General features: G+C 40.5%; 1 protein-coding gene across 2 annotated transcripts in view; it reads left to right on the top strand.

The window, feature by feature from the left end:
* The window catches only part of rab31 (RAB31, member RAS oncogene family), a 111,128-nt gene that overhangs the window by 24,478 nt on the left and 59,539 nt on the right, over positions 1-27,111 (top strand). For both annotated transcript variants that reach the window (XR_012099085.1, XM_073047232.1), the window contains exon 3: positions 64-145. Coding sequence is in view for 1 of the 2 variants with exons in the window: in XM_073047232.1 (XP_072903333.1) it covers positions 64-145 (82 nt within the window). In the remaining variant the exon portion in view is untranslated. The remainder of the gene's footprint in view (positions 1-63; positions 146-27,111) is intronic.

Genomic DNA, 27,111 nt, shown 5'->3' with positions numbered 1-27,111 from the left:
ATCACATTCCTGGACTTGAGATCCTATATTATGTTGAACTGACTTCTTGTTTGATCTTTACAGTGCATCCTTCATGACTAAGACTGTGAGCTGTGGAAACGAGCTCCATAAGTTTTTGATTTGGGATACAGCTGGACAAGAGCGGGTATGTAATTGTAGATATTTTCTGCTTGTGGTTGGAAAAAACAATATATGAAGTCTTATTTTTCACTGTGGCCCAAGGAAACCTGGCTATGGATTAGTAGGTTAGGCTTTAGGATTGTAAGAATAGTTGATGCAATAACATCAACATTTATTTCAGATGAAGGCTTAAACTTCATATTTGTATATGCCTTTGAGCTAATGTGAGAGCTTTAATTTCACTGCAAGGTATTCTTTTTGGTGCTGGTCTCTTACCCTGGCAAAAGTTGTAAATGAATGGCTCTATTCTTTTCCATCAACACTGAAGGATCAACATTATGTGGCTTTGTTCATGGTGAGTGGATTCCCTTGGCGAGGAATGTAGAACTCACAATCAAGCTTAGATTTTTGGTCACTGATTTAATTTCTGAAATAAATTTTACAGCGAGTGATGACTTTTTTTTGGAAGAGTGCCTTGTTCTAATTGGTCTCACAGTTTGGGAGACACTCTACTTGTGTTGCTTGCCCTTAAACAGTTGCAAAGTTTTCCAGATAGCTGAACTTTGTTTACCCACTTTGCAGTCAGGTTGGTTTGATGGTAGTCTTGTTTGCATTTCTAGTGGTGCATAACTGTTGATGTAATCATGAATCAGATCAGTTAAGTATACATTTATCTTGGCACGTTCCTAGTTGCATAGAGAAGCTGAGCTTTTTCAACACATTCCAGAGCAATTAAGAGGCTTTAAAATCTTTTTGGCTGCTGGTTTGGCACTGGGTTGGCGTGTCGTACTGCTGCCACACAGTTCCAATCAGCAGGCCTGATCCTGAACTCTGGTACTGTCTGTGTGGAGCTTGCATGTTCTCGCTGTGACAAATGGCTTTCCCCTAGTGGTGGGATGTGGGTTGTATCCACTTTCTCCCTTAAGATGTGCTGGTAGATAATTGGCTGGTGTTTAAATTAATTCTTTGTGTAAGTAAGTGACAGACATATTAGAAGAGAATTAATAGGCATTTAAGTTTTTTTACAAAAAAGATGGGAGTGAATTAAGAGGACAAATGGGACGATAGGATTACTCATTTGGGAACCAGCAAGAACCCGATTGGCTGACTTGTCTCCTTCTCATGTACGATGCAGGGGAAGCTGGTAGACACTTAGTGCATGGCAAGGTCCAAGAAATAGGATCCTAGAAAGTACAAGATTAAGTGATGTTTTGTAGAGGGATAGGTGTTGACTGAGTGGCTATAGAAGTCACCCTTGGCACATTTTCAACTGATAGTTGTTATAGTTTATATCTGGCAATTTTTATGAAGACCAATAAGGGACAGGATAACAAAAAGTGAATAAGAAGCATTATCATAGAATGGTTATAGCTGGAGACTATTCAGCCCATTCTGCCTGCATTAGCACTCTATGTCAAAGCAGCGCACTAGTTCCATCCATTCTTCCTCTCTGACTTCTGAGGCATGAAATTGTATTTATATAATTCCCTTTGAAGGTCACAAGAGAACCTGCCTCCACCACATCAGCAGGCAGCACATTCTGGAATTCAGCTACGTACAGCATAAAATCTTTTTCCTCATTTCACTCTTAATTCCTTTTTCCTTGCATCTTCTCCCATTTCTCAGCATTAAACTTAATTTTTTTGATTTCCTACATGTTCGAACAGCCTCTTTATATCTGGTTGCAAGTTATCACTATCCTCTCTTCACAATTCATACCACTACAAAGTTTTCTGTTGCCTGCAAATTTAGAAGTTGTGGCTTGCTCTCCCATCTAATCATTAAAAGAGATTGAAGCCATCAATGGCCCCAACACTGACCTTGGGCAAGTGCCTCTATCTACTTGTCTTCAGTCCAAGAAAGAACAATTCTCCACAACTTTGTCATGTCTGATTATTTAACCAACTTTGTGTCCATGCTAACAGTTCTTTGCTATGCTCTGTGGTTCAACCTTGTCTGTAATGTGGCACCTTTTCAAAAGCCCTCTAGGAGTCTATGTACACCACTTTAGATTTGTCCTTAACAAATCTATGATGGTTTTTGCCTTAAGCAATCCACTTTACTCCACACAGCTATTAATCCTGTCCTGGGGAATATTTCTGTCACTGAAATTAAACTGATTGGCCTATAGTTACTAGACTTTTCCTTATAACTTCTTTTGGACTTTATCCCTCAGAGTTTAGGAAAGAAGTCATAGGAATAAAAGCAGGGACTGGCTACTTGGCTCCTTAAACGTGCACTGCCATTTAATATGATTATGGTTATTCAACCCTTGGACTTAACTCTTCAATGATGGTCCTCAGTTCCTCAAAAATACCTACAATGGCATCTAGATTCCATATCCCTTAGGGATAGAATATTCCAGAAATTCATTACCCTCCACAAGAAGAAATTCTTAATGCACCCCATCAGTGGAAGCATCTTTCTTTCTTTCTTTCTTTCTCAATCTTTTTATTAGTGTTATTAATATCAACAAAATAAAATTAATACAAAGATAATGGGATTACAAACATACACATTTCGACTAAACATGAAAGAATACATAAGCAATGATTACAGTATAAATGAGTATTCCCAAATCATGAACGATACAATATACAAATAAACAAGGCAAACCTAGGTATATCATAGTATATATTAAAAAAAACAGAAAAAAGAAAAAGAAAAAAAATTATGCAAAAGAAAACTAATCTAATAATCTAATAACTAATAAAGAAAAAAAAACAAAAAAAGAAAAAAAGAGAAAAAGAAAAAATGGAGAAAAAAAAGGGCTGTTTATAATATCTCACAAAAATACAAAATCATCAGTGTCGTCAACTCCGATCCTCTCAACATATATAAAATCGAAACTGGAAAAACAAATAGGCTTGGAACAGGGTCATATTACATCATATGAAAATATTGAATAAATGGTCTCCATATCTTTTCAAATTTAATAGAAGTATCAAATACAACACTTCTAATTTTTTCTAAATTTAGACATAACATAGTTTGAGAAAACCAATGAAATACGGTAGGAGGATTAATTTCTTTCCAATTCAGCAAAATAGATCTTCTAGCCATTAATGTAAGAAATGCAATCATTCGACAAGCGGAAGAGGATAAATGGAATGAGTCCATCATTGGTAAACCAAAAATTGCAGTAATAGGATGTGGTTGTAAATCAATGTTCAATACCGCAGAAATAATATCAAAAATATCTTTCCAATAATTTTTCAAAAGCAGACATGACCAGAACACATGAGTTAAAGACGCTATCTCAGAATGACATCTGTCACAAATAGGATTTATATAGGAATAAAAACGAGCCAATTTATCCTTGGACATATGAGCCCTGTGCCCAACTTTAAACTGTATTAATGAATGTTTAGCACATATAGATGATGTATTAACTAATTGAAGAATTTTATCCCAATTCTCAATAGGGATAGTAAGGTTAAGTTCTCTTTCCCAATCATTTTTAGTCTTATAAAAGGGCACTGAACGTATCTTCATAATTATATTGTAAAGTTTTGATATTAGCCCTTTCTGAAAAGGATTTAGTTCAAACAAATTCTCCAAAATACCTGAAGACACAAAATTTGGAAAAGTAGGAAGTACAGTATTTAAGAAATTCCTAATCTGTAAATATCTAAAAAAATGAAATCTAGGCAAATTATATTTATTAGATAATTGCTCAAAAGACATAAAACAATTATCCAAAAATAAATCGGAAAATCGTAGTAATCCTTTAGTCTTCCAAGCTGAATAAGCTTGGTCTATAATAGAAGGATAAAAAAAGCAATTGGATACAATAGGAATATTTAAAACAAACTGAGTCAACCCAAAAAATTTCTGAAATTGAAACCATATACGTAAAGTATGTTTAACTATCGGGTCGTCAATTCGTTTCGGCAATTTAGAAAGAGCGAAGGGAAGAGAAGTCACTAAAATAGAACCCAATGCGAATCCTTGTACAGAATTAATTTCCAGGTTCACCCAATGAGGGCTAAAAGATATATCCCAATCCTTTAACCAACATATCAAATATCGGATATTAACTGCCCAATAATAAAATCTAAAATTAGGCAATGCCAATCCACCTTCCTTCCTTGCCTTCTGTAAATAAATTTTACCTAACCTAGGATTTTTATTCTGCCATATATATGAGGAAATTTTTGAATCAACATTAGCAAAGAAAGATTTTGGAATAAAAATAGGTACCGCTTGAACTATATATAAAAACTTGGGTAAAATAACCATCTTAATAGCATTAATCCAACCTATCAGAGATAAAGATAGTGGTGACCGCTTAGTAAACAAACATTTAATCTGATCAATTAAGGGTAAAAAATTAACCTTAAGTAAGTCTTTATAGTTTTTTGTGATTTTAATCCCTAAATAAATAAGAGTCATTAACTAATTTAAAAGGTAAATTTCCATAAATTGGAACCTGTCTATTTAAAGGAAACAATTCACTCTTATTAAGATTTAATTTATACCCGGAAAAATCATTAAATTGAGCCAACAATGATAAAACTGCAGGAATGGATTTCTCAGGATCAGAAATAAATAATAAAAAATCATCTGCATATAATGATAACTTATGTATATCTGTCCCACGATTAATGCCAAAAATGTTCTGTGATTCTCTGATAGCAATTGCCAAGGGTTCTAAAGCAATATCAAATAATAATGGACTAAGAGGACAGCCTTGTCTAGTACCCCGAAATAAACGAAAAAAGGGAGATCTTTGATTGTTAGTAAGCACCGAGGCTACTGGAGTATGATATATCAGTTTAATCCAGGAAATGAATGTCGGACTAAAATTAAACTTCTCAAGCACATTAAATAAGTATGGCCATTCAACTCTATCAAATGCTTTCTCCGCATCTAATGAAATGACACATTCTGAAGTGCTATATGAAGGAGTATAAACAATATTCAATAATCTCCTAACATTAAAAAAAGAATAGCGATTTTTAATAAAACCAGTTTGATCGTCCAAAATAATTTGGGGTAATACCTTCTCCAGCCTGGATGCTAGTAACTTGGAAAAGATCTTGGAACCTACATTCAATAAAGACATTGGTCTACAGGATGCACAGTCAGTAGGGTCTTTATCTTTCTTCAATATTAAAGAAATGGAAGCTGTATAAAAAGATTGTGGCAAATTCCCCAATCTAATTGCTTCTTCAAAAACCCTGCATAACCAAGGAGAAAGAGTAGCGGAAAAACATTTAAAAAATTCTACTGTATACCTACCTGGACCTGGTGCTTTCCCAGAATTCATAGAGGAAATAACCCCTTTAATTTCTGCATCCGTAATAGGAGTTTCTAATATTGAAAGATCATCTGATGATAATTTTGGAAAATTCAATTTCCCAAGAAAATCACACATGGTATTACGATCATGAGGGAATTCGGAATGATACAGGGAGGTATAAAAATCTTGAAATGATTTATTTATCTCATCATGGTTAACTGTCAGATCCCCATTCTGCTGACGGATCTTAGTAATTTGACGTTTAACCAAAGCATTCTTCAATTGACTAGCTAACAGTTTACCCGATTTATCACTATGTATATAAAAATCAGATTTGGTTTTCATTAATTGATTTTCAATCGAAGATGTAAGTAATAAACTATGTTCTGTTTGAAGTTCAACCCTTTGTTTGTAAAGCTCCTTACTAGGAGTAATCGAATATTTCTTGTCAATCTCTTTAATTTTATCAACCAACAAAAGTGTTTCCTTCTTGATGCGTTTTCTCAGACCAACAGAGGAGATAATCTGTCCATGTATATATGCTTTAAAAGTGTATATATGCTTTAAAAGAAGAAATCGATCTGTTCCTTCATAAATTTAATAAAATCCGGATCTTGCAGTAAGGTAGAATCAAATCGCCATTGTCTAGCACTAGAAGCTGTATCTGTAAATTTAAAGCAAGTTTTAATGGAGCATGGTCAGAGATGGCTATAATATCATAATTACAACCAATTACCGATGGAATAAAACAAGAGTCAATAAAAAAATAATCAATTCTCGAGTAGGAATGATAAACATGTGAGAAAAATGAAAACTCTTTGTCCTTAGAATGCCGAAATCTCAAAATATCAAAAATTCCATTATCAGTCAAAAAAGAGTTAATACAAGTGGCCGACTTATTAGGTAAAGTCTGAGTAGATATAGATTTGTCCATCAAAGGATTTAAACAACAATTAAAGTCACCACCCATTATTAACTTATATTCATTTAGATTAGGTAGAGAAGTAAATAAGGACTTAAAAAAATCGGGACAATCCACATTTGGAGCATAAACATTAACCATAGCAACCTTTTTGTCAAAAAGTAAGCCAGTAATTAATAAAAATCTACCATTCAGATCCGAGAAGATATCATGTTGGACAAATGCAATAGAGGAGTCAATAAAAATTGAAACTCCCTTTACTTTGGCATTCGAATTTGAATGATACTGTTGACCCCCCCCCCCCCCCCAAAACCTAAAAAAGCGATAATTGTCCTCTTTCCTCACATGAGTTTCTTGTGCAAAAATAATATGAGCATTAAGTCTTTGGAATAGCTTGAAAATCTTTTTCCATTTAATCGGATGGTTTAAGCCATTAGTATTCCAAGAGACAAAATTAATGGTCTGAGCCATATTTCTGAAATCAACCCTTTGGTATATAAAGGGTTAACCAACTTATGAACTCATGCACCCGGAAGAGGAACAAAAATAAGAGGAAGACCCAGAAGTGAAGACATCAGGGACGTTTTTGTAGTTTAAAATCAGCCCAAATAAAAAAACTAAAAAAAACTGATAAAAGAAACATAAGAATTAGAAAAAGACCTCCCACCCCCCACCCAAGAGGAAAAATCAAGACTACCCCAGCAAGGGATAGGCTGGGAAAAAGAAAAGATGAAACTAAATCTACCCTCATATCAGCAGAAGACAACTCCGTATATAAAGGATATAGATTAGCATGTCGAGAAAAAAAAACTTTAACTAGAGTATAAAATATAGAGTAAACCTACACCAATAGCCAGAGACAAAATCTGGTTTTGGAAATAAAAACCATCTTGCACGATCAAAATCACTCATTTATTTGGAATGAGTGTCCGTAGCAGTAGGGAAGTTCTCATCCAGAAAGCTTCTCGCTTCAGATGTAGAAAGGAAAACTCGCCTTGGTGCATTCAGTGGCGATATTCTGAACTTCGCTGGGTATAAGAGCGCAGGTTTTAGATTTTTCTCATAACATTCAGACATCAGAGGTTTAAAAAGAGGTCTTGCCTTCATTACTTCTGGACTAAAGTCTTCTACTAAAGGAAAATTGTGATCTTGAAATTTATAGTCTGCCCTTTTGTCTAGGTAATGAGAACAAAGATGTGGTTTGTCTTGTCCTTGTTTTCCATTCCAGCAGCCTCCACATTTAATAGATCATTTCCATGGACATCAAAGGGATTCCATCAATAGTCATACCTTCTCCACCCCTTTCAGGATTCCAACAAGACCTTTCCCGCTATAGTTCCTTGTTCTCCCTTCTACTCTCATCGACCACTCCCATTCATATGGTGCTTTTCCATGTAACAAGGGAAAAGCAACACCTGCCCATTCTTAACATCCAGGATCCAAGCAGTCTTTCCAGAGGAAGCTGTGATTCACTTGCATTTATTCTCAGTTTAGTGTATCGTGTTTGCTGCTCACGGTGTGTTCTTCTCTGCAATGGAGAAACCAATTGCAGGTTGAGTGACCTGGAGAACACCTTCATTCAGTCTGAGAGGTTAATTCTGAACTTCCATCTGTGATGCAAGGTCTCAACTGGAAACATGGTCTTTTTCTCTGCCTCCACGGATCCTGACCCGCTGAGTTCCTCCAGCGGTTTGTTTCTTGCTAGGCTTCCCGCTGCTGTCACTTAGATTCTGTCCCACTCCCACCATGATCACATCATCGGATCTTCTGTTGTTCCAATTCCACTCTTAGACTGGGTACATTTAAACTCTTGGGACGTGAAGTTATTAAACATATTAAGTAAGCCCCTTTTCACAGATGTGGCTGTACCTTGGTTTCAAGTTTTTATGTTTCAATTTGTCTCTGTATCCATCAGCAAAATTCTATAATAATTATTACCTTGACAACTTTGGTCTGCATCCTATCAGAGACAGTCCCTCTACTCTCTCCATTCTTTCACTCCTCTGAGACTTAAAACATGCATGCCTTCTTGCTTATAATTCTGGTTACAGTCTTTGAACTAAAACTTTGAATTTCTTTCTCTTCTCTCACCACCCTTGTTTTTAAATCAGGAATGCATGTGAGTGCAGCTGCTAAGAGATGAATTCAGTATTGATAACTGTAAATGTATTGCATTGTTACTTTGCTCAGTATTGATCAGAGAGGTTTATTACGTAGGGATTACAGGATAAAAGTGATACAAAAATATTTAAGCTTGATAATGAACTGTTCAGAATCACATTTATTATCACTGGTTTATATTATGAAATTTGTTTTTGTGGCAGCAGTACACTGCAAGATGTATGAAATTACCATAAGGTGCAACGGAAATAAATAAGTAATGCAAAAGAGGAATAGTGATGTAATTTTGGTGGTTCACTCAAATCTGATGGTGGAAGGGAAGAAGCTGACCTGAAATGTTGAGTGTGAGGCTTCAGGCTCCTGTGCCTCCTCCCTGATGGTACTATTGAAAAGAGGGCATGCTCTACGTGGTGAGGGTCGTTAATGATGCTGCCGCCTTGAGGCACACCCTTTTGAATATGTCCTTGATGGTGGGGTGGCTTGTGTCCTTCCCTTGATTGGCTGAGTCTACAGCCCTCTGCAGCCTCTTTTGATCCTGTGCATGGAGCCTCCATACCAGGCGGTGAAGCAACCAGACAGAATATGCTGCATATTTCAGTAGAACTTTGCTAGTCTTTGGTGATGACACAAATCTCCTCAGACTCCAAATGAACTATAGCTGTTGGCATGCCTTCTTAGTGATTCAAGACCAGGAAGTATAAAATCACTAGCTCTAAATTAACACCTCCCCCATTGGTTTATGATTTTGTCTAAGATCTTGCAACATTTGACGCAATGCTTCAATGGCTGCTTTGTGAGCTATTGCAGACACTGTTTACAATCTTTTAGAATTTTCTCCTTTGCTGTTCCTGATCAATGTTATATGTTGGAATCTCCACATTTATTAATTTCAAAGGGAGTTTAAAAGTTGAATATGCAGTTTTCTACCCATCGGAAGTGTAGAAGCAACACCTGATAATGACGGAGCAATCACGTTTGTCTGTGAACTTTTGGCAGAAATTGCTAATAAGGAAAGTTTCTCCTGTTCCACCTGAAGCATCCAAAAATGACCATTGTAATCAGCCTGCACCAGAGTCTCCAAGGCATTTATTTGGTATCGTCCCAAGCTTTTACTTTCTAATCCCTTCTATCTACACAATGTCCATATCCCTCCATTCTGTGCTATCTATGAACCTCTTAAATGTCTCTGTTGTATTTGCCCCCACTGCCACTCCAGTAAGGCAGTCCAGGCATATATTAATCTAACTTGTTTAAGCCATGGCTGGTCTCCTACAGAAACTCGGTACACAAATTTTCAGTTCTTCTTTGTGGTTAAGGTAGAACAAAAGTACTTGCACCAGGATGACCAAATATCTAATACTCAGATTTCAATGGGTAAAATAAGAATGAGATCTTTTTGGTCTGTGGAGTGCTTCCTGTTGACGTTTTAGTAAAACAAAGTGTAGTTCACATCCTTGCCCTAAACCTATCTTGCATACAATTTTTTTAAATTTCTAGGTTATTTCTGAGCCTTGCATGGGACTCTTACTGTAAATCAACGACTGTCTGTGCTATCCCATTCTTGTTTTGGCAAGGCAACGGGTATACAGTAATTCTGAATGGAAATACAGGCAGTCCCCGGGTTCCATTCCTATATCCGTCTTTAAGTCGGATTTGTACATAAGTCGGAACAAGTACATCCAGTATTATTTAGCATCAGTTAGTGAAATGTTTGTCTTAGTATATAATATATATTTTGCCTTTCTATGCATATAAAATACTTAAGAAACATATGTATTCCAATAATTAAACCACTGCGTTGCTTAGTAATAATTGTAGCTTTCATCGGGGCAGGGCTTTTCACATGCTCCATTATTCTCACTTTATCCTTTAAAATTGTTCCGATTGTTGACCGACTGTAGCCTAATGCTTTTCCAATTACCGATAGTGTTTCACCTCTTTCCAAACGCTTTATTATTTCCATTTTATTTTCAATCGCGATCGCTCCCCGCCAATGGAACAGAAACACGGTGGGTGGCTGGTCCTGACCTCCGCTGGCTCCTGAGGTCAGCTGGGTCCTAAGGACCACCGCACTGAGACAAGTTAAATGGGACAAGTGGGGGCTGTGCTGGGTTTGGGTTTTTGACCCTCCACAATATTCTGTGTGGGAATTTCAACTGGAGGTGGCAGTGTTTTGTTTATGAGGTTGAGTTGTGAGCTCGACATCAACCCGGCACGGATGGTACGGGAGTCACTGGATCGACATCAACCTGGCACGGGAGCGGTCTGTCAATGGATCGAACTCAGGAACCTCCGTCCGACTTAAAATGGCGGATGGCGTTCTCCTTCCTCAGTTCGTAAGTACTAGTTGTCAGTAAGTCAGACATTCGTAACTCGGGGACTACCTATAAACAAAACTCTATTTCTAAACCGCCAACTCTAAAGAAAATCTCAGCAATGTCTCTGAAAAACAGTGCTGAGAAAAATTATAATGAGGGTTTAGAAAAACTGAGAGTGTAGTTCACACACCTAGGCCAAACCTAACTTGCATCTCTAAGTTGTTTTGTTACAGACATTCTGTTTATTATGTAACTTTGGTGTATTGTAATCTGAGTCACAATCAAAGACAGACTACAGGGTTTATTGTGACTTTGTTTTCCTCCATTTAACATCAGAGTTGTCTTTGCGGGTAGCTCCTAAGTAAAACATTGAATGAGCTGGCCTTAAACCGCTGACATGCATTCCTGTTTGTCTGTTGCCAGTTTTGCAAAATTTTGATTTTTTTTTTCCCCTTGCAATGTCTGTAAACAGGATTTAGTTTTCATGATGTAATTTCTGGCAAAAGCTTTTTAATTTCTTTGCCAATTTTGTTAAAACTTAGTATCACTTAATGAGATGAAATGAAACACTTCCATTAACATAATGGTTTTCAAAACTTTTGGGATGTTCCAAAGTTCTTTACAGCCAAAAAGCTGAAGGGAAATGCAGAAAACACCACTGTCATGTTGCACACAGTAAGATCCTGCAAGCATCATATGAGATAGAAGCAGAATTAGGCCCTTTGGCTTATCATTTTCTCTGCCTTTCGATCACATCTGATTTTTTATTCCTCTCAACTCCATTCTCCCCCCTTCTGGTATGCTTTGATGGCCTTGCTAATCAAAACTGATTAATCTTCACTTTAAAGATGTTGACAGCCATCTGTGGCAGTGAATTGCACAGAATCACCACCCTCTGGCTAAATAAATTCCTCCTCATCTCTTTTCTAGAGGGATGTCCTCGTACTCTGAAGCTGTGCCCTCTGGGCCTAGATTCTCCCACTACTGGAAGCATCCTCTCCACACCCTTTCAATATTTGACAGGTTTCAATTAAGTCTCTCTCTCATTCTTCTAAACTGTAGCAAGTACAAGTCCACAGCAATCAAACATTCCTCGTAACCCTTTCACTACTGTGATCATTCTCATGAACCTCCTCTGGACCCTCTCCAATGCCAACACATCCTTTCTTAGAAAAAGGGCCCAAAACAGCTCTCAGTACTCCAAACGTGGTCTGACTAATGCCTTATAGAGCCTCAGAATGCAAAATTTAAAATCTCTTAAATTGTTTTGTTAGTATGCTAGTTGTTATCAGGCTGATTAAAGATTAAACATTAGCTTTATTTTTCCACATGTACATTGAAACAAGGAAACGTATAATGAAATACATTGTTTGTGTCAAATCAAATCTGCGAGGATCTGTGCTGGGCAGCCCGCAAGTGTCGCTACGCTTCTGGCACCAAAGTGGCATGTCTGCAACTGACTATTCCTAACACATACAGCTTTGGAATGTAGGAGGAAACCAGCGCCCCTGAAGAAACCCACACGGTCACGGGGAGAACGTGCAAACTCCCTACAGATCGCAGTGGAAATGGAACCCCAATCTTGCCGCTGCTGCTGTAACAGTGTTAGGCTAACCACTATGCATACATCTGTCTGATAGTAACTAGGAAATTTGTCTTGGGGATTGAGGAATAAATACCAGCCAGAATATAGAGGTTAATTCCACTGTTGGCCCTGAGTGACAGTTGTATTTTACATCTAGCACTGTACAGCCTCTGTGTGCCAACCTTTTAACCTGCTCTAAAATCAATCTAATCCTTCCCTCATACATAGTCCTCCATTTTTCTATCATCCATGTCATAGAACATAGAAATTTACATTACATTACAGGCCCTTTGGCCCACAATGTTGTGCTGACCATGTAACCTACTCTAGAATTTCCCTAACGCATAGCCCTCTATTTTTCTAAGCTCGGTGTACCTATCTAAAAGGCTCTTAAAAGATCCTATTGTATTCACCACCAGCAGTGCATTCCATGCTCCCACCACTCTCTGTGTGAAAAACATACCCCTCCCATCCCCTCGGTACCTCTGTCCAAGCACCTTAAAACTGTGCCCCCTCGTTTTAGCCATTTCAGCTCTGGGAAAAAGCCTCTGACTATCTACGTGATCAATGCCTCTCATCATCTTGTACACCTGTGTCAGGTCACCTCTCATCCTCCAATGCTCCAAGGAGAAAAGGCCAAGTTCACTCAACCTATTTTCATAAGGTATGCCTTCCAATCCAGGCAACATCCTTGTAAATCTCCTCTGTACTCTCTCTATATTATCCACATATATAGTATTCCTGTAGTAAGATGACTAGAACTGAACACAGTACTTCAAGTGAGGTCTGACCAAGGTCTTATATTGATAAATTATTACACAATACATCATTCCAATCCATATTCCTATATTCATCCTTCTCCCCCACTTTCAGAATCCAAAAGCACACATTATTTCTCTCTGTACAGCAAATTGGCCGTGCAACTTTTGTATCTGCTTCACACACTTCGTATGATCTCCATCGAAGAGTCTCTTAAACGTGCCTCTTAATGGCATTCCTGCCAGCACCCACCACTCTGAGAGAAAAAAAGAACTAACATTACTGTACCTCTGACATCCCCCTATTCTTTCTTCCAATCAAGTTAAATTATACCCCCTCATGTTAGCCATTTACACCCTGGGGAAAAGGGTCTCTGGCTGCCCACTCGATCAATACCTCTTATTATCTTATACATCTATATCAAGTCACATCTCATCCTCTTTCGCTCTACAGAGTAAAGCCATAGTTTGCTCGACCTATCATCGTTAGACATGCTCTCTAATCCAGGCAGCATCCTGGCAAGTCTCCTCTGCACACTCTAAAGCTTCCACATCCTTCCTATAATGAGGCGACCAGAACTGAATACAATGTTCCAAGTGTGATCTAACCAGAACTGCAACATTATCTTGTGGCTCTTGAACTCAATCTCCTAACTCCAAACACCATTTGCCTTTTTAACCACCTGCCAGCTTGCATAGCAGCTTGAAGGGATCCCACTGTTCCTCCATACTGCTCAGTATCATGCCATTAACTTTGTATTCTGCCTTTCAACCTTTCATAGTTTTTGTGAATTGTAATCTACCTGCCACTTCTTAGCCCAGTTCTACATCCTATCACTATCCCCTCGTAACCTACAACAACCTTCTATGGTATCTACATATAATTTCTGGAGTGGGATTTGAACCCATAAGCTTTATTGAAGACACCTTGTATACTTAAAATCAAAGTAAAATGCCAGTTTCTTTAATTAATTATAACCATGGTGAAGATTCAATAATGGGAAATGTTTCACTAAGTTTGGTCTATTTCAATCTTTTGTCTGGTAAACTACGATATAAACGTATCTGTTTGGGGGTTCAAAGCTTTGACTTCATGGTCCATTGCAGTACAAAGTGCCGAGCTTTCTGAAGTGCACACAAACTTTCAATGAACACTCTGATTTGACTAAATGGTCGCAGTGCAGTTTTGAACATTTCGCTGCAGTACAAGGGGGTGTTGTACAGCTGAAGGTGCTTGACCGAAGATCCTGTCCTTGATAAAGCAAAGTCCTCTACTGTAACATTTACCCACATTTTCTGTTTTTATTTTGGATTTTCAGTAACTACAATTCTTTTGGTTTTCATTTCCAGTTGATGATTGATTCATCATGGAGACGTGGCCAGCATTTTGGAGCAGATCCTGCTTTGTAACAGTGCAAAAAAAATTGTGGGAACTCTACGCCAGACATTTGCGTTTAAAATCCAAAATGCTTCTACATAGGTTTTTGCCAATTTCAAGCCAATCCGAGTAAAAGTAGTACTAACTTAAAGGAAGACTGATCACAAACTGTTTTGGATTCTGATCTGTGAATCCACATTACCACCAATAAGCCTGTTAATAAAACTCAAGCAGGACAAACCAGCAAAAAGAAGCAGAGCCAAAGTTGCATTGTACTGGAAAAAAAAAGGGATGTAAATGCCTGACATTTTGAAGGGCACACAACTTAAATTTTTGGTCTACTTGTCAAAATAATTTAAAAGCTTCAGCATTTGGAAAATGTTAACTGTTTCCAGATCCTTGTTGGAGGGGTGTGTGCTGAAAGTTAAATTTAGCCACTTTATGGGGTGGGGCATTGAGGTTATAAACTGTCTCGTCTTTAATGTCCACAAGTGTAAAGCTGATGTTATATTGCCCAGTGATTCATTTCAACAACAGAAACTTTGTCCTTGTTAGTGGGAGGATAATGCAGGACCTTTACAGGGCACAGTGTACATCTGAACATGGAGTTTGCAGTTTTGAAATGAGGTTCTCCCCAGAGAAAAGTATCTTTGTGCCAAGTCATTGCTCCTATTAATCTCTCCATGATGTGCATTGATGGAGGAAGTTGGGACTTCCTGTAAGCAGCCACTGTCTAGCAGCACTTACACCAGCATATTAAAACATTCACTTCTGTATTCCATAAAAGTATAAAATCATTAAGCATCAAGCAGTTTAGGGGCAGGACTATACCTAGAGAATATAAAAGTCATTTTCCAGTTAATGCCATTAAATCCCAGTTCATACCAGCATCATTAAATTAAAAACTGATGCAATGAGGTTGCAGAAAAGTTTACCTGTTGTGAGTGGTGGGTTTGGAAGCTACATCTTGGGTTGGGAGGCATTAAATGTGTAAAATTTAAAACTGACTTGGATGAAAATGAGTTTGAGTGTGTTGGTAAACCTGCAGATGGTACAAAGAATGGTGGCATTGTGGATTGTGTAGAGGATTGCCAAAGGATACAGCAGGATATTAATCAGTTGCAGATATAAGTAGAGAAACGGCAGAAGGAGTTTAATCTGGCCAAGTGTAATGCGTTGCACTTTAGAAAAGATCACAATTAATGGCAGGATGATTAACAGCATTGCTGTGCAGAAAGAATTTGGTGTACAACTCCACAATTCCATGAAAGTGGCTGCAAAAGTTGATAGGGTGGTATAGAAGGTGTATAGCTTACTTGCCTTTATTAGTAAAGGCATTAAGTTCAAGAGTCATGAATTTATGGAGCAGCTTTATGAAACAAAATTCTGGCTAGGTCACCATCTGGAATATTACGTTCAGTTCTGTTTGCCTCATTATAGGAAGGATATGGAGAGTTTGGAGAGCATGCAAAGAGCATTCTACCTGGATTAGAAGACAGGTGCTACAAGGAGAGTTAGACAAGCCCGGGTTCTCTCTAGGGCAGTGGAGTACTAAAGAAAGACTTGATAGAAGGTGACATGCCTTTAAGGTGGAGGGGGATAGGTCAAAGGAGATGTGAGGTTTTTTTTTACACAGTACTGGTACCTGGAATGGGCTACTGGGGTGGTACTGGAGACAGATATGAAAGAGGCACATCAGTATACAGAGAGTGGAGATGAATGGACCATGTGCAAGCAGAAGAGATTGGTTAAAATAGGCATCAGTAGCTTAATTAGCTTGGCACAGCATGATGGGCTGAAGGGCCTGTTCCTTTGCTGTCCTGTTCTATGTTCTGTTGTGCTGGTAGTGTTGATGCTATGGATGCTGGATGAGAACCTGCAGACTAATCTGAGTGTGCAGGCTTCCTGAAGGAAACACAACTTCTTCCCCAGCACAGTATGGGAGCCACTCGATGAGAGTGGGAGTAACGGGAATGTGGAATATTAACTGAAAGTGCAGTGGGTTTGTCTGAGTTTCCTCGACCTCACCACTGAAAGCAAGACAGGGAACAATGACATCCTGCAGGATCTGGGGTGCTTGTCAACAACACTTCACCCTCATAGTGCTGTCCTTGAGTGACTTCATAAAATATTTTCTTTGTGGAATTTGTGCTGAGAATTATTTGGAAAGTATTGGTGATGAATTTTTGACTACTAGTTGTAAATTTAGTAGGTTACTTGCCAAATTTTGCTGAATATGTTATGTTCACTTTGCAGCCAAATGTACGAAGTGCAGACTGTTTATTCCCTTCCTTAGATACTGCCAGGCCTGCTGAGATATATCATAAGGCGTAGGAGCCGAGTAGGGCCAGTCGAGTCTGCTCTGCCATTGCATTGTGGCTGATTTGTTAACCCTCACTACCCTCTTCTCCTGCCTTCTTCCCATAACCTTTGACATCCTTACTAATCAAAAATCTATCACTGCTTTAAACATACCCAATGGTTTGGCCTCCACAGCCATCTATGGCAATAAATTCCACAGATTCACCAATTTCTGACTAAAGAAATTCCTCTCATCTCTGTCCTAAATGGTTGCCCCCTGTATTTTGAGGCAATTTCCTCAAGTCCTAGACTCCCCTGCTATAGGAAACATCCTGTCTAGCGTTTCTAACAGGTTAGTACCCTGATCAGTTCCTCCAGCATTTATAGAATCTCTTGTGTCTATAAAGTTCAGTCTGTACCAGTGTATTTTGCAATGAGAAGAGTGGCATGGCAACACACAAAAAATGAGGGATCTCAGCAGGACAGGTAGCGTCTATGGAAAAGAGTAAAAAGTCGATATTTTTGGCCGAGGTGGGTTGAGGGGAGGAAGGAGTACAAGGTGATAGGTGAAACTGGGGAAGAGGGTGAAGTAAAGAACTGGAAAGTTGATTGGTGAAAGAGATAAAGGGCTGGAGAAGGGAATCTGATGGGAGAGGATAGAAGAAGGGGAAGGAAGGAGGAGGACCAGAAGGTGGTGATGAGTTTATTTTATGCCATCAGGTTGGAGGCTACCCAGTCGGAATACAAGGTGTTACTCCTCCAACCTGAGAGTGGCCTCATTGTGGCAGTAGAGGAGGCCATGGACTGACATGTTGGAATGGGATTGGGAAGTAGAATTGAAATGGGTGGCTACTGGGAGATCCCACTTTTCCAAGGACCCTAGACACCTTCAAACTATTTACTGCTCAACCTCTAACTCCGACTCCAGCCTGGAACTTGACCAACAGCACCTCTAGGTGGAGACTTTACCCTCTCCTCCCCTGTTTTCAGACACTACCAACTCTCTTCCCCTCTCTAGTCCCAGCTCTCACCCATGCCATCTTCATAATTTCCTCTGACCTACTCCTCTCCGAGGCAGAATGTTCTGTTCTCAGTAAGGGCCTTACCTTTATCCCACTCAGTGAGTTCCGTGCCCACCATGGCGCTGAGCTCTTCTTCTATTGCCTCTGACTCTGAGCCTACTTCTTTAGCAAGGACTCTTCAGCTTGCATTGGTCACCCCTTCTCCTGTCTTCAATCCTCCTACCCTTCCAGGACACCCCGCTGTGGTCTTCTGCTTGCTCTTGATCTTTTTATTGCCAACGAGACATCAACAGTCTTAACTTTAACACTTCTTTCTCCGGTTCTAACCTCACTCTTTTGAATATGCTGCTCTCACTCTCTCAGCACCATCCTAACCTCACCATCAAGCCCATAGAATACGGGAGCGCTATCGTAGTCTGGTGTACTGACTTCTACCTTGCTGAGGCCAGGTGGCAACCCTCAGACACCTCCTCTCACTTGCCCCTCAAATAGGACCCCTCTAAAGAGCAACAGGCCATTGTCTCCTACACCATCATCAACGTTATTAACTCTGGGGATCTCACATCCACAGCCACCAACCTCATAGTTCCCTTACCCTGCACCTCACCTTTTTACCTCCGCAGATCCACAAACCTGCCTGTCCAGGTGGACCCAGTATTTCTGCTTGTTCCTGCCCCACCAAACATACCTCACCTCTGTTTTATCCCCCCACTGGTTCACTCCTTCTTACCTACATCTGTGACACTTCCCACACTCTTGACTTCAATTGTCTCACTTTCACTATGGATGTCCGGTCCCTATACACCTCCATTCCCCCATTAGGAGGACCTTGTAGTTTTCTGCTTCCTTTTGGACACCAGACCCAACCAGTTCCTCTCCACCACCACTCTCCTCTGCCTGGTGGAACTAGTCCTCATCCCCAATAATTTCTCCTTCGGCTCCTCCCACTTCCTTCAAACAAGCGGTGTAGCCATGGGCACACACATGGGTCCTAGCTCTGCCTGCTTTTGTTGGAGTAATCCATGTTCCAAGTCTACACCGGTATCGCTTCCCAACTCTTCCTACGTCTCATCGACAACTGCATTGGGGCTACTTCCTGCACCCATGCTGAGCTCATCGACTTCATCAACTTTGCCTCCAACTTCCACCCTGCTCTCAAATTTACTTCATTCATTTTCTGACACCTTACTCACTTTCTGGATCTCTTTGTCTCCATCTCTGCAGACGGTCTATCTACTGATATATTTTATAAACCTATTGGTTCTCACAGCTGCCTGGACTATACCTCTTCCTGCCCTATCACTGGTAAAAATGCAATCCCCTTCTCTCAGTTCCTCTGTCTCCACCACATCTGCTCTTAGGATGAGGCTTTTCATTTCAGAACTGTTGTGATGGCTTCCTCCTTCAAAGAAAGGGGCTTCCCTTCCTCCACCATCAACACTTCCCTAGCTTGCATCTCTCCATATTGTGCACGTCTGTTTTCACCACTTTCTCCCGCTGCCACATCAGGAGTAGGGTTCCACTAGCCTCTGCATCCAGCACTTAATTCTCCATAATTTCCACCATCTCCAATGGGATCCCACCACCAAGCACATGTTTCCCTCCCCCTGCCCCCCCAACATTCTGCTTTCTATAAGGATCACTCCCTACATGACTCCCTTGTTCACACATCCCTCCACTGATATCCACCCAGTAATTATCCTTGCAAGCAGAACAAATGCCACATCTTCCCCCAAACCTCCTCCCTCACGACTATTCAGGGTCCCAAACAGTCTTTTCACCTGTGAGCCTGTTGGGGTAATCTACTGTATCTGGTGCTCTCAGTGTGGCTTCCATTACATCATGGCGACTCGGCGTAGATTGGGGCACTAATTCGCCAAGCACCTACGCTCCGTCTGCCAGAAAAATCGGGATCTTCCAGTAGCCACCCATTCAATTTTACTTTCGACTTCTTATTCCCATTCCAACATGTCAGTCCATGGTCTTCTCTACAGCCACAATGAGGCCACACTCAGGTTGGAGGAGTAACACCTTGTATTCTGTCTAGGTAGCCTCCAACCTGATGGCATGAACATTGATTTCTAGAACTAATGATAATTGTCCCCTTCACCATTTCCCTCATTTCCACTTCCCTCTCACCTGCCCATCTCCTACCTCCCTTCTCTAGCCCTTTATCTCTTTCACTAATCAACTTCCCATCTCTTTACTTCACCCCTTCCCAATCTCCCAGTTTCACCAATCACCTACCACCTTGTACTTCTTACTCCCTTCCCCCCACCTCCTTAATCTGACTTATCCTCTTGCTTTCCAGTCCTGATGAAGGGTCTCGGCCAGAAATGTCAACTGTTTACTCTTTCCATAGGTGCTGCCTGGCCTGCTGAGTTCTTCCAGCAATTTTATGTGTGTTGCTTTGTATTTCCAGCATCTGCAGATTTTTCATGTTTATCATTCCAAGGCCTTGGGCTACCATTGTTAAAATGACTTGCTGTTGGGAGGAGGGAACTGCTTGGATGCAGATTCAAGGAAACTTGAAAGATGTGGCAGAGTTGTATCCAAGAAGCTTATCCAAGGCATAATTATACTTGGATAACTTTTCCTAATGCCGCACTGCAACAGCTTGAAATAGAATTGGCACTGGAAAATTTTGACAATCCCCACAGAAGATAAGTGATTATGCAGAAGATGAGCTTCCTTGGCATGTCTGAACACAACAAGGCAAGGGAGCTCATCAGGGCATCACACCTTATTAGGTGTACATTGGCAACTCTTTGGAGCAACCTTCTTTCCACTCTGCACCATGTGGCTATGCCTTATCACAGAATGAGCAGAAGGCTATTCAGCACATCAGCTCAGTGCAAAAGCAGTCCAGTTAGCCCTGCTCCCTTGTCCAGTCTCTTCAATTGGTTTCCTTTCAGATACTTAGCCACATGCCTGATGAAAGGTATGATTTACTCTGTTTCACTAAAACCTCTGTGGACCCAAAGAACTTCTCGTGCAGCGTTTCTTTTTGCCAATGCTTTCATTCTAATTCCCTCCTTCCAAATTCTCCTGAAAGGTATCAGTTTGTATTTTTAAAAAAGTCTATTATATTTATCAGATCCTTTTCTCTGTTCCAAGTTTCTTCAGTCTATCTAAAAGTCTGATGTACCTAATCTCTGGAATATTTCACGATCTCTCCCATTACCTTTCCAAAGCCATCCCATATTTCCTATAATGTGGCACCTAGAATTGGACCCAATATCCAGTGTTTTGTAAAGTTTAGCATGTAATCTGTACCCTCTGTTTTTAAAGTATAGGTTATCGCATACTTCTTTTCAGCCACTTTCTCAGCAAGCTCTTCTACTTTCAATACTGAAGATTTCTCTGCAATTGTACCCTTTATAGAATTGTGCCCTTCATTAAAATTTTAGGAGCAGCTGCTTCCCCTCGGCCATCAGATTTCTGAAAGGTCCACAAACACCACCTCGCTATTCCTCTTTTGCACTGTTTATTTATTTTTATCATAAGTTAAAGTAATTTGTTATGTCTGCCACAAAACAAAAAAAATCAAGTGACAATAAACCTGATAGTGATTCTAATAAATATTAAGAAAACCAGTTGTCCTAAAATTAACTCATGGCAATCTGCATCATACAGTTCCCTCCAGTGCTAACAAGTTTCCCTGCTGCTCAAAAAGCAACTAAAAGGCCAAAAGCTGTAACTCTGAAATAAAATTGAAAAGGTTGAAAATACTCAGTGTTTGTCAAACATCAGTCAACTAGCCTCTGTCTTTTGGATCAGACCAAGAATCTGCTATAATGTTTTAGTCAACCTCTTCTCCTTGGGCTTTCATTCGGATATAGGAGTTCTGAGTGGCTGATGAGGCCATTGTGCGGTTCACAGACTCTCCGGCTGATGGGGATAGGTAGGGTGGATGGGTATTTAATGTGGAGGTCCAGTTTTGCCCCTTATGCAGGGCGTCTGCCCTCTCATGATGCATGGATGTTCCTTCTCTGCTTTGAACAGCTATGGGCTAGCATTTCTCAAGAGTTAAAGGGGATGTTGCATCTATTCAAGGAGTGTTTGAGTGCATCCTGGAATTTTTAAAACTTGCCTGCCCAGTATTCATATAAATATAAGTGACTGTTGACTGATGGCTTGTTTGCCATGTCTTACAGAGGCTCCATGCAAACTATCTGATCTGGATGCTTCACATATTGGCATGGCAATGGCTCTACCCAAAACACTGAAAAAAATTGCAGAGTTGTGGGCACATAGTTCAGTCCATTATGAAAACCAGCCTTCCTTCCCTGAACACAGTCTAAACTTCCTGCTGCCTGAGGAAAACAGCCACTATAATCAAAGACCCTTTCCACCCCAGTCCTTCTCCCTTCTCTCCCTTTCCATAGGGCAGAAGATGCAAAAAAAATTGAAAAGGTGCACCTATGTACAGCTTTGATTCCTGCTGTAATAAATAAGACTCTTGAACAAATCTCTTGTGTGACAAAGATTAACTCTTAATCGCTCCGTCTACCTTGACATGGCCATTGCATTTTAATTGTCTGCTTGCAAAGACCTTCTCTGTAACTGTAACACTATAATCTGCATTCTGTTATTGCTTTTTCTTTGTACTACTTTGATATACTTGTATTTTGAAATGATCTTTATGGATGGCTTGCAAAGCAAAGATTTTCGCTGTATCTTGGTGCACATGACAATAATAAACAAATTGTCAGTTCAATAATCTATGTCACTACAGTTTATAATAGAGTGCTTAGTAGACAGCATCTTGGCCTAGGTGTGCTAACTGATTGGAGGCAATGGTAAATTTCTTCATCAGTGTTTGTGTTTGCTGATAAGAGGCTGCCAAGATATAGACAGCTATCTTCATTATACAGAGAATTGTGATAGAGTCGCTAGTGTGGTATAGTGCTGGAAGAATAGGTTTGTAGAAGGCCATTGTTTTCCGGGTGTTTAGTTAATGCTCTTATTTGGAAGAGTCAATGATGAATCAAAGTTCAAAGTTTGAAGTAAATTTATAATCAAAGTATGTATATGCCACCATATAGTACCCTGAGATTAATTTTCTTACAGGCATTAACCAAACACCACATGTGCCCACATACCAACATTGTCTGTGGACTATAAATTGAAGACTGAGGTTGGAGTGATCTTGGTTCTGAAGTGCTGATGTTGAACATTGAATAATTTCCCATTCATCCTGTAAATTAATTCTGCTCCAGAGGGGAGCTTGTTGAGGAACATTTGAGAAGAGAATCTCTGTGACGATAACCTTGTCAGAATCCAGTCTGCACCAATCCAGTCTGCACCGGACTTGGACTCTGGTGGACCTGTTGGTTAGGATCACAGCTTGCATGTAGCAGAAATGGCATAAAATCAAGTTTTTCAGGGCATTAGAATTTGAGAATGATTTTCCATCACCCCTGACGATTGGCAGCAGGGTAAGTCAGAGACTAGGAGAAATTTGTTCCAAAAGGAAGAATGCAGGTTGGTTGCAGGGATGTAGGGGAGGTTCGTCACATGGTAAGGGTCATCTTAGACTTTCTAAGTCCAATCATCTGATATAGAAACACCAACTCATTCTTCTCAGATCTGACAGTTTCACACTCACATGCATTCACACCCATTGCTTGGCATCATTTCATGCCTCACTATTCCATTTCCTTCAATGTAATGTAAATTTTAAGACCATAATATATAGGAGCAGAATTGGGCCATTTGGCTGATTGAGTCTGCTCCGCCATTTCATCATGGCTGATCCATTTTCCCTCTCAGTTCCAATCTCTAGACTTCTCCCTGTATCCCTGATCAAGGATTGATCAACCTCTGCCTTAAATATAGCCAATGACTTGGCCTTCACAGCCATCTGTGGCAATGAATTCCACAGAATCGCTACTTTCTGGCTAAAGAAATTCTTCCTCATCTCCATTCTAAAAGGACACCCCACTGTTCTGAGGCTGTCCTCTGGTCTAAGACTCCCCTATCATAGGAAACATCCTCTCCATCTTCACTCCATCAAGGCCTTTCAACATTCGATAGGTTTCAATGAGATCACCCCTCATTCTTCTGAATTCCAGTGAGTATATGCCCAGGGCTACCAAACACTCTTCATAGGACAAGCATTTCAATTACAGAGTAACTTTCGTAAACCTCCTTTGAACCCTTTCTAATGTCAGCATACCCTTTCTTAGATAAGGAGCCCAAAACTGCTCACAATACTCCATGTGAGGCCTCACCATTGCTTTCTAAATCCTCAACATTATATCCTTTTTATACTGTAGTTTTCTTGAAATAAATGCTAACATCATATTTGCCTTTCTCACCACTGACTCAACCTGCAAATTAACCTTTAGGGATTGTGCACAATGACTCCCAAGTCCATTTACACCTCAGATTTTTAAATTTTCTCTCCATTTAGAAAACAGTCTACACTTTTGTGTCTTCTACCCAAGACCATGATTATACACTTTCCCATTTCTTTCATTTCTTTCCCCATTCTCCTAACCTAAGTCCTTCAGGAAACTATGCTGATTAAGGCCCATTTTATCAAGTACCCCGAAACCACATCCTTGGTTTATACATCTGTGGTAAGGAACTTGCATACACCAAAGGTCAAGGATTGGACTTTGGAGTCCAACATCTTCCCAACCACTGAGGTCAGATTAACTGGCCTAAATTTCCTTTCTTCTATCTCTCTCCTTCCTTGAAGAGTAGAGTGACATTTGCAATTTTCTATTCCTCCAGTAATGTATTGGTTTACTCCAGTACACCAGCAATATTTATGACTGAATAAAACAAGGACTTAACATTATAACGTTATAAAACAGCAATTTGTGCACACTTGTATAAGTCTGTACTCTTCCACTTTTGTAGACCATCTCCCTGATACATCATCCCATCAGAGAGGTAGAGGCAGGCTGCTCCTGCCCATGCTGAATGCTCTTGCTCAGCATCCTTGCCCTTTGTAAGTTCCTTACCACAGATGCTCCAGCTCTACCTGTCTAGGCAGAAATGGGTATTAGGGTACAAGGTAGTATGTACGTAGGTACCAAATGGGAAGGGAGAAAATAGAGATGCTTTGCTCAGAGCCCTTTTCACTATCAGTCCTTTGAAGCCTCCTCTGCTAGCAATGAGCTGAAAGCCAGCTTACTGCAGACAATTGACCAATTACTGACTAAGGTTATGATGTCCATTCCTATTGTGCACACTATTGGTGTCCTCATGTAATTCCACATTTGGTACTCGTTCAATGGACAATGTTCTCCTCCAATTTTGCTGCAAGTGTGTACGGGTGACTTATTTGCCTAGGAACTTTTCAATGTACTTTATTCTCTACTATTGTGTACATCACATTTCATCCTTGTAATGTTCTTTTAAGAAGTAGAACTGAATATAGATTTTGCATTGTCAACATCATACTTGCTCAACCTTTTTGGCTGGGAAACAAGATATTAACACAATGGCTAAAGAACCTTCTACTGTTGTGCTTCAAAGAAACCAATTCAGCCATTTAGACTTAGTTCCTCTATGCTAACACAATGAGAAGCTGAAAATCTTCCCAATTTCCAGTTTGGACAGAGAACTGAAAGCTCAGTCACTTTCTTTTTCCTCAGTGGGGAAGTCTCAAACTAGAGAGCATAGATTTAAAGCGAGAGGAGAAAGATTGAAAGGAGACCTAAGGGGCAGGCTTTTTGTCCAGAGGGTGGTAGATGATGGACTGAGTTGCCAGAAGAAGTGGTAATGGTGGGTACAATTACATCTTTTAAAATATTTTGTCCAGGTGCAAAGATGGGAAAGATTCAGAGGGATCTGGGCTAAATGCAGGCAAATGGGGACTTGGGTGGCATGGATTGAAGAATCTATTTCTATGCTGCAGAACTCTGACTCTATCAGGAGAAGGGTTTGACACTTACTAAAGGTGAAGAAGGCAGTAGAGGAATTAATGGTGGAGGAACCAGTGTCTAGGGCTGAGGAAGCTGTAGATGGATTCCGTGATTGGGGATGGGTGAGTGGAAGTCAAGGAAATCTGGGAACCATAGGTAGGAATGGTGGCTGATGGTCAGCATCGATTCAATAGGCTGAAGTGCCTGTTTCCATGCTATGTGAATTTGAGATTCTATGATGCCATCTCAGGGTGTTGGAACCTAGAGCAAGTGGCAGAGCAGGTGAGGTGAGGTTGTTGGAGGAAATTAATTCTGGAGTGAGAACTTAAAAATGGCATCCACTCTACATTAATCAGAGCAGGACAATGGCTAAATGGATGGTGTGAGTTGGGACTGAGCAGCAGAGCTTGGAACTGCTGTACTTTACACAGAAAGAAGTCCATTCAGTTTGATAACATCAGATTAATTGGGCCATGAGACATCTTGTTATCTATGCTGATAGGTAGAACTAGCTTCTGCACCATGGTGGTGGGCAAATTGAGTGTGTCCCTCCCCACAGAACTCCCACCTGGCACTTATCCCTGTAAGCGCAAATGCTACACCTGTCCCCACACCTCCCCCCTTACCACCATTCCGGGCCCCAGACAGTCCTTCCAGGTGAGGCAACACTTCACCTGTGAGTCTGCTGGAGTCGTCTATTGCACCCGGTGCTCCCGGTGCGGCCTCCTCTACATCGGGGAGACCCGATGCAGATTGGGGGACCGCTTCGTCGAGCACCTACGCTCCATCTGTCACAATAGACAGGACCTCCCGGTTGCCACCCACTTCAACTCTGCCTCTCATTCCCATCTAGATATGTCCATACATGGCCTCCTCTACTGCCATGATGAGGCCAAACTCAGGTTGGAGGAGCAACACCTCATCTACCATCTGGGTAGCCTCCAGCCTGGTGGTTTGAACATTGAATTCAACAATTTCCAGTAATTCCCTCCCCCTCCCCCTTCCCCTATCCCAGGTCCCTCTCTGCCTCTCTCCCCTTTCAACTTTCTGCTTCTTTATCTCTACAGTTCTTTCATGCTTATCCCCTCCCCCTCCCCCCTTTATCTTTCCTCTGACCGGTTTTCCACCTGGCGCCTCTAGGCCCTACCCCCTGCCCCAAGTGTATTACTGGACTTCGGTCCTCTCTTCCCCCCATTCCTGATGAAGGGTCTCGGCCCGAAGCGTTGGCTACTCTTTTCTCACAGATGCTGCCTGACCTGCTGAGTTCTTCCAGCGTTGTGTTCGTATTCTTTGATCCACAGCATCTGCAGTTGTATTTTTGTAAATTGAGTGTGTTTGTTGCTCTGCTTATTCTCAGTTGTACAGTGTGAGAACAAGCCATTCGACCCATCCAGTCCAGTGGGCCCCCACCCGCATTGATATCATCTTCCAGCACTTGGCCCACAGTCACCTGAGGTG

The sequence above is a fragment of the Hemitrygon akajei genome, chromosome 1 (assembly GCF_048418815.1).
Source record: "Hemitrygon akajei chromosome 1, sHemAka1.3, whole genome shotgun sequence".
NCBI classification, from domain to species: Eukaryota; Metazoa; Chordata; class Chondrichthyes; order Myliobatiformes; family Dasyatidae; genus Hemitrygon; species Hemitrygon akajei.
This window is presented reverse-complemented; position numbering and strand designations above follow the sequence as displayed.